Here is a 14,906-nt window from a genome sequence, read left to right as displayed (position 1 = left end):
ATTAATATATCAGTGTCTGGAAGTGGATTTCCTCCTTTGTCTCCTTTTTCTTTCGACTCATCTCGCAAATTTCCAAGATATGGCTCCCCTGACTTTCGATAGTATTCCAATAGAACTGATTGAGACTATTATTGGTTTTCTTGAATTTCAAGACCTGTGTGCTCTTCGTTTAACTGCACATAGCATTTCAGCCAAATCATCCAATGGTCAATTTCGCGAGAATTTGAAATCCAAGAAATTACACATCGCAAAGGACCCCCTGGAAGATTTTGCTCGCTTTACCCAACCAGGCCAGGTCGGTTGCTTACTCCAACAACTTACTTTATACGACTATGCGGTGGCAAATCCCGGAGATTCCGACAGGTGCCTTAACGCAGCCAAGCTGCTAGTGCGAGGAATGGAGAACCTGCGCAACAATACTACACATGGTTGCTTGGTGTCTCTGTCTCTTTCCCTTCATGGATTAATGGATTCAGAACCCAAGGAGGCATATGATGCCGCGGCAAAATTGTTTGAGCTTGTTATGCTGGCACTCAGCAGCAGCAAATTGCCTGTGCGGATGTTGGATATTTTTGCCAAAGATTTCCCCAGCGGCTGTGCGTTGGCTTGCGGTGAAATAATGGCAATCATGGAGAAGACAGATCTGTCTTTCTCATTCAGAGAATGTAAAAAATTATCCATGAGTCTGTCACATTGTTTACACAATATTGATGAGGAGTGGCGGTCTCCATTATCCTTTGGTAAAGCCAGGGAACACACCCGGTTTATTTGTGATTTCGTGAATATGTTCCCAGTGCTAGAGGAACTTCATTTAGCGTGGGAGTATCAAGATCTCGACTACAGCAATGCGCTTGAGGAAGAAGAACATTTCTTTAATCGAATTGCATATTCTTGTGGATTCCCATCTCTCAAGAAATGCACTCTTCAGAACATTCGTACTTCCGCGGCATCCCTGCTTTTATTTCTGCGTAACGTTCAATTGGTCGGTCTATCGATGGAACAGGTGCGTCTGGCCAGTGGGAAGTTTGAGTCCATTTTTCATCACCTATCTACTTCCAAGCCGAATTTGGAATACTTGCATCTCCACCAGCTGGTGCACGATGCAGGTACTGTTTATTTCAATACACCTAGTGAGCGCCGATTTCCTCCTGGCAGGGGTGGGAATAACAGAAGAAACCTGGGACCTATTTCCATTACACGAATGGGAGCTGATGCAAGGACACTGGTGGAAACCATTAATCGGTATCATTAAGCGGACATAGTAAGTTAGATGTCCACCTCCTTATAAGAGGCAAAAACCAGGGATTTCTTTGAAATCTATACAAGGTGGAGCAGTGTCTCAGGGCTACTTGTTATTATAAACAAGCATTCCTGTTTCTGGACAAAATGTTTTCTTTATGCTACGACCCAAGGGTCTTTGGCAAAAGCCATTGTACTATTCTTGAATTTGCATCCCTCTCTTTCGTACCTCTCCACTCGACGCCTGGCTACTACAGCTTTCCAGTAGCTACGTCTGCCACATTTCGCCTGACAAACTCTACAAGCCATATGTATGATGTTGCCACTGCGACCAACGTAGGTCTTGCAGCTTCCTTCAGGGAAGTGAGTTTGGCGATATCAAATTAGAGATAAACAATGGACGAGTTAGTGGCTTGGAGTACGTATGTTCCACGATGTATATTGTTGAGGAACCTACTCAATAGCCGTTCCAAGTGTCATCCATTCTTTGTAATACGTTCCCTGCTATATAGCACGTTTTGTCCCCGAACAGAAAAGGTTTGGGGTGTCACTGGGGACTGAATGACTCAACGGTCAATAGTATACCGCAAGCCTTCCCACGGAATTTACCAGTCCACAGCCGGGAATCTATATCTCCGAAAGACTGAGTATCCTATCATGCGCAAATAATACTATGTATAGGGTCTGGCAAATAAAAACCACTTGGTTCCATCATCCCAGCTCGTTTGCTTTACCATGTTAACCTCAAACCATACTCAATAGTTACCAAGGCTGCATAACACCATAAGAAACACTTCACTTCTTATCCCATTGCATACTTACCCTCGATACAATGCGCCTCAACCAAATGAACATAAAGTACATACTTAACCCTAACGAGGCAGATCTCAGCAAAAATACTGGAAAGCAAGTAACATTCGAAACCCCAATCGAAGCATATCACCACGCAAGTTACAATACTGGCAAATGGAAAATACAGCTTACCGAGATCCCCTCCCAAAACAACCTTTCTATCCAACAGCATGTCCAGCTACTGATCCTCCCTCCCCCTTAGTTCAACCACTAAACTAACACTTAACACACCGCACAGAGCCCCCAAAGCCCCCGGCTTCGAGGCCCTCTACCACACCCCCTGGCGCCCAAACATATGGCTCACAAAACCCCAATTCGAATCGCACCTTGAAAACCAAATCCAAGAAATCAACGACGCCCTCTGGGCCTCCGATGGCAAAGACCACACATTCACCATGGAAAGTGTAGCCAACAGCGTAATGATGAGCACGGAGGGGCCTCCACCATACCGATGCCCGTACGACGACGACGACACGGACACTCCCTGCGGCGCATTTCCAGTTTCAAGGGCACTGATGACACATATCTATGCCGTGCATTGTCCGAAGGCGTATAAGTGTCCGTGGCAGCCGTGTGATGGGCCTGTGTCTGTGCACTTTGGGCGTGGGGGGCTCAAGGAGCATGTGGTGAAGTGTCATTTTGTCCCGGTTTGGTATAGATGTGTTGGGTGTGAGGTTGTGATTAGGAATCGGTTGGGGTTTGAGGCGAATGAGTGGTTTAGAGGGCATTTGGAGGTGGAGTGTGGGAGGGCTCATTAAGTGATGGTTACTTCTTGCTTTGTTTTCTTGGTGTTCATTGTTGCTTTTGTGGTTGTTCATGGACATGCATTAGGCCATCAAACACAGTGGGCAGTCGCAATTTACGGCTTCTCTTTAATACGACCGCAGCATTGTATTGATGGCCACAATGAATATAATACAAAGAAAATCTTGCTTTGTAACTGCGGGCGAGCGAAGGAGGAGTCGAAGCACTCCATGAGTTTGGCCTTTGCGGGTGAAACAGCTCTTCAAAAGGATAAGGGAACTAACAATGACTGGTAAAGAACATTGTTCAGATGTAGGGCTCTAATCGGCTAGTCCCTGATTATATACAAACCATATTAGCTTCAGAAGTGATGTATGCTAAGGATTAATTCTATTCTCTTACCGTTCCATAGGATTGTGTGTATTTGCTAAATGGTATTTACGGTTGCAGGGGAGAGCCGGTGCATATAGACCCTAGGAGGACATACATGTTAACCCTAAAACTATGTGGAAGTTTCCCCGGATACAATATTGACAATAGACCTTGCCCTACTGAGAGATCAGAGAGACTTATAACAATGGAATATGATCTGCAATTATACTGGAAACCCCTGGCATTAATAGGGACGCATCGAGACAAGGCGTTTACCACGAGCTGGGTTAAAGCTTTCCAATTATGTAGCGAGAAGAGCCTATACAACGCCATGGTCTGAATACCCAGACTAGATCATTACTGTTTCATAATTGGCGTGAAGAGTGCTAGGTTCAGAACATCCCCTCCATCGCCCACAAAATAAATCTGCTGCCTGACCGAGGAACCGAGCCTTCCCCCTCTCTGTGTCATTGCTTGGGGAAAAGCGAACCTTTTAGGACACCACCAATTGCGAGAGACTTGATAAACTAAAATAAGTTACGAGCCAACTTGCTTCATCGAGAGGGTGCCAGATTAATGCGGTAATATAACGCATCGATGCATTAAAAAGGAACGTGGATCTTGGCGTAAGGCTAGCATATAACTATCCACCATTCTTGACTCCCTTCTACAATTTCACTCTATACTTTCAATGTTGTATACATATGTATCCCTATGAGATTCTGCTTCTCCTTACTCTTCTAGCTAACAACTAAACTAACAATGTGATCCGGCGCAATATGGAAAAACGTGACCCTAACTTCTCAGTCCGCTGGACCATATAGTGCCCGCATTATCCAACGTAAAATGGCACTCAGTAGTCTCATACATCCTGAGAGCACAACGTAGCACAGGCATTCTCAGCCAAACCTGGATACACTGCACGTGATAAGAAGACCGCGACGGCAGGCGAGCCGAGCGCGTCACAGCCAGTCAAGTGGAAATACATCCAACAGGAAGGGAAAATCCCAAGGCTGCGTGAGTCAAGCGAACCGAATAACGCCGCCCAAAACCCAGCACGCAACAAAGGGCCTTATCAGAAGATGAGCCTGTAACGGGCGGATGGATCAACAGGTCAAAGGTATACCACTTTAGCCCCGAGGTCAAAAGCAGGTGAACTCAAGTGTTAAAGTCTATGGTAGAACAGGGGTATCGAAGCATCGATACGTGTGTTAACCAGGCGGTAAAATCTTCAATGATACATTTTTAAACGGTACAGATCTCCAGAATCATGTGGAAACTAAACATCATCGGCCGCTTCGAGTAGCACAATCAGAGCATCGAAATCCCAAGAAGCCCTTATTACGAAGCCATCGCCTCTCAGATATCAAAGTCCAGGTTAAGGTGCACGCATTTACCAGTAATGCCTTTACGGCCAGTTTAAGGCGGGCTTTAGAAATGTCCAGTTTCCCGGAGGTGTCCGAAAGAAACGGAACAAATATCATATGGATGTGAGACTATCTTTTACAACAGGAAGCCCTAATTCACCTAGTTAGAGAACCAACCCACATTCCGGATCTACTAGAATATATGAGCGTAATGAGTCATCAAATGTAGCAAAATGCTTAGAACACAAGCTTTATATAAGTATATACCATTTGCTACTCTCGGGTTATTAGAGCCAGAGCATAAGAGTCGATATGAGGAGTGACACCCTTGAATTTCTTCAATCATTAGCAGATAATGTACAGCTTATAGAGGTGAAATAGGATATACTATGGATCTCCTACTGATCAGTGCATGATTGGTTTCGCTTCTATAAAGGGAGGTATGGCCTATAGAGAGAACGTGACGCGCCGCCCCTTCCATTTATAGTTGCTCGACTCGGACTCACCACCACACTCACACCCCCTTCCCATCACCCACAGTTGCCAAAATATAGTCCAGAATCAAAGGCAAGATGAACCCAATAGTTCTGCTACTCTTCACTGTTCTCGCTATCTCCATTGCCCCTCCACCTGCCCCCTGTGCCAAGGTCCACATGATCGTGGCCCGACAGAGCACCTCCTGGCCAGGAGAAGGTCGCATGAAAGAGCTAGCTGATTTTATTAAGCGACACCTGCCAAGTTCCGATTCCGAAGCGCTTCAATATCCGGCATATGGTGATATCTGGCGTTACCGTTCTTCGGTGTTTGCTGGGGACACAGCTATGATCTCCGCAATAACTAGCTATGCGGTACGCTGTCCAGATTCGCAGATCGTACTCCTAGGATACTCTCAAGTAGGTGGCTCGGCCTCGGCATACTATATACTATACACTAATGAGGGATAGGGTGCTCATATTATCGGTGATGTCCTTTGCGGTTCCGTGGTGGAGAGGGGCTTTCCAGCGATCCTTCCGATTGACGATCGACTGGGTGCAAAGAGTAATGAAGCATCATTAGGATACCCGGGACAGCTGCTCACAGGTCTACAGTTTCCGCCGCAATTTCAATGGGAGATCCTACCCATGTCCCAGGTCTCCCATACAATGTTGGAACAGGCAAAAAGAACGGGGTTCGATTTATCCTTCCTCAAAAGGCAGCTGTGACTACTAACAGACAAGAGTAGAAGTTCCCACGAGTGAATCACACCGCGTGTACGAAATATGAATCTATCCGGCGGTCCTATTGCGATGAGGGTGACAAATACTGCGCGTCTGGTTACTGGTTCGGGGTCCATCGAAAATATGTGAAGAAATACAAAGGCGACGCTACGTGGTTCGTGCTATCAAAAGTGAATGGCAGTCGGGCAATGTGAGAGGATGACCCTCAGTGCCTCCTGGGTGACAAAATCGAATTATTGCCGATCGAGAAGAGTGCGCTACTGATCCTACCTGTAGCAGAGGGTCTATGGACGTGAATAATGGGAATGGTGTATCTTAATGCTGTGTTCTTAGTCCTGCGTGTAACTACCGGGACACTCTCGCTGTGATGCTTCATCAATGGAATGCTACAGATTTGTTTACCCAATGAAAATGATACAGTCAGGTCACATGCCCTGAGGTTGCAGATCTTAACCCCACTTATGCAGTGGAAGTCTTCTCCCTCCTTTTCTTATACAGAGCAACCTTTGCTCCCCGTTCACCTCAACTCCCAAGTTGACAGCGCCATCACAATGTCCCTCGAGCTATCCAACCTCTTCTCTGTCAAAGGAATCGTCGCCATCATTACAGGTGGCGGGACAGGTAAGTGCGATATGCCTTCACCTTAGTATCACCATACTAACAAAGATAGGCCTGGGACGCACCGTTGCCCTCGCTCTCGACGCCAACCACGCTGCAAAAGTCTTCATCATCGGTCGTCGCGAGCAGCCACTTCAGGAAACAGCCGCCCAGGCGGTCAACCGCTCAGTAATCCCCATCGTAGCAGACATTACGTCTCAGGACTCCCTACAGAATGCATATCACGCCATCGCCGCACAAACCTCACACATCGATCTCCTATTTGCCAATAGCGGCACCAACGGTCCAGTTACCCACATCCCGCCAAAGTCAGATGGCTCGCCTCCGACTCTGGCCGAATTCCGCGACCACCACTGGAGTCATCCCATGACTGACTTCACCGATACTCTCAACGTCAATGTGACAGGCACACAGTACACTATTCTAGCCTTCCTACCGCTACTCGATGAGGCAAACAAGCGCCGCCCACCGCCGGAGACTAATGAGCTCGCGCCGCCCCGTCCGCAGGTAATTGTCACCAGCTCCGTCGCCGCATTCGTTAATAGGCCCTCCGGATTCGCTTATTCGTTCTCGAAGGCTGCCCTCGTGCAATTGGTTAAGGTGTTTGCGGCCAATTTGACACCGTACCAGATCCGTGTCAACGGGATTGCTCCAGGCCTGTTCTATAGCGACATGGCTCGACATCTATTTGAGAAGCGAGGCGTGTCTGGGCGTGGTATCTCGGACGGGTCAATGAAACCTGACTTCATTCCTCTGACTCGGGCGGGAAGTGACGAGGATATTGCCGGTACAATACTGTGGATGGCGGGCCAGTCAGGAGGATATCTGACTGGGGAGACGATCGTACTTGACGGTGGGCGCAGGACACTTTTTATGCAGGGGTCCTAGGTTAAATTTGGATGTTGGTCATATCATGAAATGTTCGGTGTGGTTTGTTATTGTTCCGTATTTGGATAGAAAAATCAGTGGATTTAGTGAGCAAGTTGCATAAACAAACTGCACAATTCGCAACTCACATCATGACTCAGCGACTGCACAAATCCACCCAATCACAAGCCTTCCTGTGTCCCCGGATCGACGTGGGGGAGCTCTTATCTTATCAACGCCAATCACTTCCTCAACTTGCTTTCTCTCCTTTTTCTTTTCCGCTCTTCCATCTTCATACTTAACAATGTCTGCACACCTACCCATCAAACGCAAACCACTCGTTCTCCCTCCCCAAGAAACAGGCGTGATCCGACCCACACCACCGCGACCAAGGTCCTCCAATGGAAAGACAAGTCCACACCCCGTCCCGCCACCACTACGACCAACCACATCCAACGGAAGGCCCTCCGAGCTATATCCAACACCAACATCAACGCCACCACCACCCTACTACTATGACTACCCGCCAAGTCCCAATGTACCCCCAATACCTCAATCGGCAACGCCAACACCACAAACCCACCTGCGACCTCCCCTCCACACAGCGCTCTCAACGCCATCCCTCCGCACCCACAAAAGCACCCCGAATCTCCGCCCTCCGCCCCGCTCCACAACAGACCTCCCCGCACCCGCACCAGCTCCAAACGCCATCCAAAAAGCCTACGGGGAAGTCTCCCACTTCCTGGGCGGTCTAATCGCCCACCCAACAGAATCAACTAGGCACCACACCATCCTCCGCCATTCGCACGGGATAGTCTTCTACCGCGGTCCCCCAACCTCAATCGCCATCTCCATCTTCTGCGACACCCCCCTCCCCGCCGACCGAACCTACTACCTCCAAAGCCGCGGCTGGACCGGCAAAACCGGAATGAGAGCCAAAGCCCTCTTCCGCCTAACAGACGACTGGCTCGACGTGACCCCATCCTTCGCACTACGCCCCAACCAAGTCGAACCAGGCGACGAGCGCGCCTGGCAGCGCGATATCAACAAGTTCCGAAAGAAGGCGCCCTCAAAGCTCCTGAGCCATAAACTGCGCGAGACAGTCGTGGCGCGGATCCCCGCCGAAGCAGGCGACGGGTATTTCCAATTGAACCTGTGCCAGAACGGGAAGAAGAAGAAGGTTCTTTGCTCCAGTCCCGTTTTTCGGGTGCTAAGTACGTCGTTGGATCCGAGTTCGTTGCGCGGGGCGAGTCTGTCAACCATGCCGTTGGAGGTTGGGGCGATGGTGTTGGGGATGTATGCGCAGACGGCGGCGCGGGCGGCGGTGAATCCTGTTACGGCGAAGGTGTCGAATAAATTGGCGGGGTATAAGCCGAGCGCGGTAAAACAGACTGCTGTGAAAACCGTGTATTCAGCGAGTGGGATGGAGGAGAGTGTGAATAGGATGAGGGCACGACATACCCACGGACCCAGCAGCAACGAAGCAGAAAGTAGTGCAAGAGAGGTCCAGGAGCATCAGCAGGCCGCTACGCTGGAAATGGGCCCGCAGCACCCGTTCCCGATGGACTTTAAAGCGCGCGCTCAGCCTCATGTCCACACAGAGAGAGACCCAGTCGACATGCCCAGGTACACTCTCGTCAAGGCCCCGGATTCAGTGCTGGACAGGCTACGCGGGTACTTCCTCGCCTGGACGCGGTTCGACCTGGATCAAAGCCCCCCGACACAAACACAAACGCCATACACCCCAACCTCACCATATACTCCATACCACCCCCAAACACCAACATATCAAGCTTATTCCCCCAAACCACAAACTGAACCCCAAGCCCAAAAAAGTCACTGGTACCCAACCATCATTTCCCTGCACCCTCTAGACCCAACCCACCAAACAAGAGTGAACCTCTCGCAGGCAATGCAAAAAACAACTACCCTCCGCTTCCTCGATGAGGTCCATCTCCCGCCATTAGCCAAGGTGCAAGTCCGTGTAATGTGTTTCTTGCGCGCGGATATCCCTCCCCCGTCGCCGTCAGGAATGACGGAGAAGGATCTGCTGGTGGCGCGCGAGGCAGCAGCGGAGGCGGAGATGCTCGCTGATACGTGTGACGTCGATTACGCGCAGGCTCTACTGGACCATCCAGCCTGGGGACCAGAAGGATCTGGGGGATCTGATCGGCAGGGGAGCTGGGTAGGGCGGACGGTGGAAGGGATGGAAAATGCGCGAATGCGGGCGGAGAAGATGGTGGATAAGGTGCCGCTGCATTGGATTGGGGTTCGGTCGCCCTCGGCGGAGGTACGGGATCGACAGGTTGAGGTTAATGGGTTCTATATTGTGCGAGGATAGTATGGAATTGAGAGTGTGTGGTAGCTCGTGTATTAGATTGTGTATTAGTGTGAATAATTGTACAGTAGATATCTCGATATGTAGATAATAATTGATCACCATGTACACTCAGGTATATAAGCCATCTAAATCCCATCCGGCATTTCGGGCGTATTCGCTAGGGCTTGCCTTCCATTTAGCCAGCATAGCTTTGAGTGCAGGGTTCAGCTGGAGCTCCGCAGAATTAATTTTGGAAACCAAAATGTGAGCAAGCTGGATTCTCAACGCTCCATACAACGTGACATGTTCATCCACCGGTCCATCTCCGAGGAGCAGGGCGCAGGACTCAATCTCGGCCTCCCGAGGACTCTTCTTAATCATTTGCTTGAGCCACTTGAACTCCGTCAATAAGATCCGATCATCGGCACATCTCTTTACAAGCACTAGCACGCGACGCACGAACTCATGGTCCGGCTTTTCCACAATGGGGTTCACTTTCGGCGAAGGCAACGTCGTAGCTTGCAGTTCCAGCCATGAAGGCAGCACCACGGGCTGGCGATCCGCGTTATTTAGCCAAATCTCCGTTCGGAGGGACTCTATATCAGCGCCGATCTGCTCCAAAGCCCTCTGGAAAAGCACCTGGTTCCGCTTTTGGTGGTCCGTCTCATTATACCCACTAGACACTCCTCGCAGCGCCCGTAAGGCTCCCACAAGTAATTCCGTACTCACAACAAATTTGCCTTCTTCCGGATCAAACTTGATGTGATTCCTAGCGACGATTGCTGCACGCACAACATATTCTGCCGCTAAGCTCTCCGTAGTGAGGCCGTTCGGGATTGCCGGTTCCATAGTTCGGAAGAGAACTCTTCGTAAATTTAGAAACGGTTGCGAATCTCGACAGGCTTGCCGATATTCGTTCCAATGTTTCCCCGGGTTTCTCTGCCAGTATCCAGGCTCTTGTTGTGCGAGCGCTTCTAATAGCCTGTTTAGGTCCGCATAACGGAGGTAAGATAGTGCAAAGTCGCGGTGACGAGGGAGGAATGGCTCTGGAAGATAGTCCGCCCAAGTATGTAGAATATCCTCGACAATATTTACACGGAATGGCCCGAAGTCAAAGGTTTCAAATGCGCAGGTGTTGGCGATGTCATAACAATGAAGAAAGGCCCTCATCCAACGATTGCGTTAACGGGCTGATTCGTCTAGAAACGGGAGCAGAACATTCTGCACGTACCCCGCTCGATGAGGCTTAGGAACTTTGTAGTACGCAGTCTTAACAAAAAGGTCAAGGGCGGGCCAATCGCCTCTTAACGAGATATGTGGAAGTTTACCCCCATTTTCCGCGTTTACCCAGTCTGTCTCAGTCGTGGGCTCCGTTTCACTCGGGCCTGCAACGATGAAGGCAAACGAGGCACAGGCTCTAAATATCGCCTCTGTGTCAAAGGCTATGTCGAAAAGGCATAGAACAGATGAAATTACCCGTGCTCGTATATCAACATGATGGCTCGCGTTAAATAGATCATGGAGAACGGACATGATCATCGTGGTTGGGAGAAAGTTGGGCTACCGCAAGCACCTCGCCCAACATCTTGACTGTGGTGGTCTTCAGGAAAAGCTTCGGATGGCCTGCAGCTTCGGCCATATTCGGCATGCTTTGACCACCCTGTCGCCTGTTCCTCTGAAGGCCGTCCATGGTGAACGTCGCAAATCGTTCGATGAAATCTTTAGCCGAGTCTGGTTTAAGCCGCTTACCTAGGGTGGCCAACTTTAGCTGCCTATGCCAGGATGAGGCGTCTAGCATATGCTGGATTACCCGCAACATAATATAAACCGCTAGTTCCGGTCGATCTGGAAAGCTCTAGCAGTACGACGAAATGAATCGCACGATTCATAGTCGTCCTATAAGATGGTGATGTCGGAGACAAATCTTCCGCCATGTCCAGGAGAGATACCGCCAGGTCTCGGAGCAACCTACCTGGGACGGCCTTGATAGCTTTCTCTAGAGCCTTCTTTAGCGGTATATTCAGCATGGGGGCTGTTTTCCCTGGCGCATGCAACAAAGCACTCATCCAGAGAAATTGCTGGATATCTTGGGGACGCGATGGTAGGAAAAGGCCTAGCAAGCAGTCGTTTTTGGGGCCCAGTAGAGTTCAGGAAGAGGATAGCGGACAGAATGATTGCCTCCTGGGTTTCGAGAAGCGACAGCTCAGATTTAGACAGGCGTTCACGGTCCAATTTCCAAATAATCAGTGGGTTCCTAATGGGTTTCCGTCGTAACGAGACGGTCTTAGATCTAGGTATTACCCCATGCATGCGACAATAGAGCAATGTGACGGGAATCTGCTTCGACTCTTCCTCGTCTTCTGAACATCATGCCGAGGGTCCCACAGGAAAACGTCACCAGATTTTAGGTCCCGGTCGAGAAAAGTCGAATTGAGCACCGAGGCATTATAAGGCCAAATAACTGCTGCCGCCTCTGGTGCCTCTAACGCAACAGCCAAATCCCGAAGCCACCGCCGGAACATCTGCACCTGCTCAGGATGATGCCGATTCTCACATGCATAGTCTTCAATCTCAGAGTTATAGTGGTGGAAGTGGCTTATGAGATTCTGCTGCTTTTGCGTTTTGTGGGCCCCGATATAGGCTTCGATCGCGTAGCGCAGGCTATCAATCCACTCGCCGCTTAGCCTGACATTCGGTTTAGGTGACAGTGTATCATGGAATGAGGTTGTGATAATTTGCGTGATTCAGTTTCGTACAAATGGTGCTGCGTTTCTGTATTCTAATGCGCAACACGTCCACCTTGCGTTAGGAAGGAGATGTTGGACCGGAAGACCCTTAGGCCATCCTTTCCCTAGGTGGCAAACTGCAGGATCTGCATTTGTCCGTATTTCTTCCCAGAGCCTGTCTCGTCTCTCTGCAAGTTTGTCCATGAATGCAACAACAGCTTCCGTAGGATGTGATGGGCAATTGAGGTCCTCCAGAAGGCCCTTTTGTGTGCTCACACCTATCATTGATGGTTCTCCAGAATGTATGACACGCTCAAAGTCCAGAACTATCGGCATAAGTGGCTCCAAAAGCACATTTACAAGTTCCATCTCGTTACCGAGTTGTGGGTGGTACTGGTATAAGCCTTTCATTCGTTTTCCGATAATTTCGGACATAATTGCAAACAGCCACCCCATTAAATCTTTCTTGCCAGCAGGCTCTTGAATTGCGAGAAGGATGAGCTCCAGAAGATTTTCTATTATCTTGTTTGCTTGCTGCACAACGTGGTGGAGCTGTGGTAAGGATGTCGGCCTGCGGCGTGGGTCGATATCCACGCAGGAGAGCAAGCTTGCGGCGTCACGAGCTAGTAGTTTTTCCTTCATCAGATTTGGGAATACGAGCTAATCAGGTTAACCAAGTCTATATGACAGGGGCGTTGACATACGGGGTCGCGCATAAACCTCTTTGTCCAGTGTACTACTGAGGCATAGATGTCCAGCGAGGATGTTGCAATGCCCGCATCCAAAGCTGCCCCGGCCAAATCCAATCGATGTTCGGGATATCTTCCCTGCCTTGCTCGTTCTTGCATTTCCTTGATAACTAGTGATCTCAGCCCAGGTCGTCGTTGAATCTAGGATTTGGAAAGTAACGTACCAGTCCGAGAAAAAGGGAGATCGTGCCTGCTAGCAGCATGTTCTTCCCATCCAATCTTTAAAAGGCACTGTTTTGTCCAGTCGAGAGATTTCGCGGCTTTTGGGGTGGGAACAAACTCCTCGCAGCCATGAATGGTAAGCATTCTGCTAAACAAGCATTTTGCATCCGAATCCGGTAGCACACGTAAAATCTTGAAGGCCCATATTGGGGCCAGCCTCCTTTCCCGTTCAGAGGGCGGATACACGTCAATGTCAAAGTTCATGGCCTCTGAATATTTGCAAAAGAGTCGGATGAACGGGAGCCTCTCTGACGGGGCGATTTGTTCCAGTATCTTAACCACAATGGAAGGGAGGCCGTGGTCCAGGCCAAGTCTTGGACCTGAGCTCTCCCGGACCAAGTCAACAAGTAACAATTCCAAGTCGATCTCGTTACTCTTGCATGGGCGGGATCCAATATCGCTACGTGTGAAACGTTGTATGGTCGACTCAGCAGTGGCACCAGTCATCCCACACCGGGCTATAGACCAACAGCCGATGACCTCATAGGATAGCGATGGAGAGAGTGCATCAGCCCGAATAATGCGCATCATTTGGAGCCAATGCTGGGTCATATACTTAAGGACTCTCGTGATATGGTCGAATGGCACCTTTTTACGACACGCTAGCCGCAGCACTTTCTTCCCGTACTCATCCCGGACCGGGCCTATCATCAAAGCTAATAGGGAACAAGTACACATCACATACAGCAAATCCAAGCAAAACACTATTCCAGGAGGGAGATCAGGAGGAAGGTCTGTGTGGACTATAGCATTGTACGGCTCGGAGGAAGTGATCAATTCTTGCGCATGGTCTTTTAACACTCCCAATTGGAGCTGGGTAGGCACCGCAATACGGCCAAGGACAACCTGTCGTACAATGTCTGGATGCGATTTGACCAAGTTCTGAACTAACCAGGCTTGCAATGATCCCTCCGGCAAAGTTGACAGAGCCTCTTTCAAAAAGAGCGAGCTGCACAGCGGATACAATGGTCGCAGAAGAAATGGTGATGCCCGAGACGATTTGTCCTCTTGCAAAAGACGAATGAGATCTTCTGCGCAAGCGGATAGGATCAATGGGTCGGAGACATTCTGACACTTCGCAATAGATTTCAACACCAGGATGACTTCTCTCACAGAGGGAGTTGCAAGGAGGTCTCTAATTCACTCTGCGCCGCCGAGTGCGTTCCACCCTTGTGCTTTCCATTCCCTGCTATGAAAGAGACGAGCTAACGCTTTGATGCCGGCTTTACGGATCCCGTGGGACACGGGGTCCCTAATTGCCGCTTGTAATAATTCGGGAACGACATCTAGGGCAATGGGAAGCCAGACGCCGTACACCGCAGGCGGAAGAACCTCCTCATGCGTCAGTTCTAACAGCCGAGCATCAAGTTCTTTTACCCGATCAACCGCTGATTGCTCTTTAATCAGGTTTTGAAAGTAGGCAGCCAAGCCAGGAAATTCCAGCCGGAGGAGGGTTTTCGGCTGGAGTGCGGTGTTCACATCCATGGTGTGTGCTTGTTGCTCTGTTGCCAGCTGTCGGGATGCAACCGTCCTAAGTATATCCTGGTGGATCTATATCCACTTTCTCTGAGCTATGTTTGGGTCCTCTCATTGCCAGGATGTGTAGACAACGA

At 49.6% G+C, this 14,906-nt stretch overlaps 5 protein-coding genes across 5 annotated transcripts; 4 read left to right on the top strand and 1 right to left on the bottom strand.

Moving 5' to 3' along the window:
* Nucleotides 1-78: 78 nt before the first annotated feature.
* BDW43DRAFT_267241 (uncharacterized protein) lies at nucleotides 79-1,886 on the top strand (the record flags this gene model as incomplete). The annotated part of the gene is made up of 1 exon (XM_032040977.1): nucleotides 79-1,886. A coding segment is annotated over one exon (1,174 nt), but the record flags the coding sequence as incomplete, so codon positions are not given.
* Nucleotides 1,887-5,146: 3,260 nt separating this feature from the next.
* BDW43DRAFT_308265 (acetylxylan esterase precursor) lies at nucleotides 5,147-5,985 on the top strand (the record flags this gene model as incomplete). The annotated part of the gene is made up of 4 exons (XM_032046456.1): nucleotides 5,147-5,467; nucleotides 5,519-5,612; nucleotides 5,663-5,742; nucleotides 5,797-5,985. The coding sequence occupies 4 exons, from the start codon at nucleotides 5,147-5,149 to the stop codon at nucleotides 5,983-5,985; spliced, it is 684 nt and encodes a 227-aa protein (XP_031903427.1).
* Nucleotides 5,986-6,342: 357 nt separating this feature from the next.
* BDW43DRAFT_298174 (SDR family NAD(P)-dependent oxidoreductase) lies at nucleotides 6,343-7,297 on the top strand (the record flags this gene model as incomplete). Its single annotated transcript, XM_032044522.1, has 2 exons — nucleotides 6,343-6,412; nucleotides 6,462-7,297. The coding sequence occupies 2 exons, from the start codon at nucleotides 6,343-6,345 to the stop codon at nucleotides 7,295-7,297; spliced, it is 906 nt and encodes a 301-aa protein (XP_031903426.1).
* Nucleotides 7,298-7,438: 141 nt separating this feature from the next.
* On the top strand, nucleotides 7,439-9,634 carry BDW43DRAFT_240815 (uncharacterized protein). Its single transcript, XM_032039671.1, has one exon. It carries the CDS (start codon nucleotides 7,581-7,583, stop codon nucleotides 9,615-9,617), a length of 2,037 nt encoding a protein of 678 aa, XP_031903425.1. The 5' UTR covers nucleotides 7,439-7,580; the 3' UTR covers nucleotides 9,618-9,634.
* Nucleotides 9,635-9,725: 91 nt separating this feature from the next.
* BDW43DRAFT_308262 (uncharacterized protein) lies at nucleotides 9,726-14,778 on the bottom strand (the record flags this gene model as incomplete). The annotated part of the gene is made up of 10 exons (XM_032046455.1): nucleotides 9,726-10,761; nucleotides 10,828-11,038; nucleotides 11,124-11,345; nucleotides 11,407-11,492; nucleotides 11,569-11,850; nucleotides 11,898-12,281; nucleotides 12,396-12,982; nucleotides 13,027-13,181; nucleotides 13,236-14,428; nucleotides 14,504-14,778. 10 exons carry the CDS (start codon nucleotides 14,776-14,778, stop codon nucleotides 9,726-9,728), a joined length of 4,431 nt encoding a protein of 1,476 aa, XP_031903424.1.
* Nucleotides 14,779-14,906: the final 128 nt, after the last annotated feature.

Source organism: Aspergillus alliaceus (genome assembly GCF_009176365.1).
Source record: "Aspergillus alliaceus strain CBS 536.65 unplaced genomic scaffold BDW43scaffold_8, whole genome shotgun sequence".
NCBI classification, from domain to species: Eukaryota; Fungi; Ascomycota; class Eurotiomycetes; order Eurotiales; family Aspergillaceae; genus Aspergillus; species Aspergillus alliaceus.
Note: the sequence above shows the minus strand (reverse complement) of the source record. Positions and strands in the feature narration are given on the sequence as shown.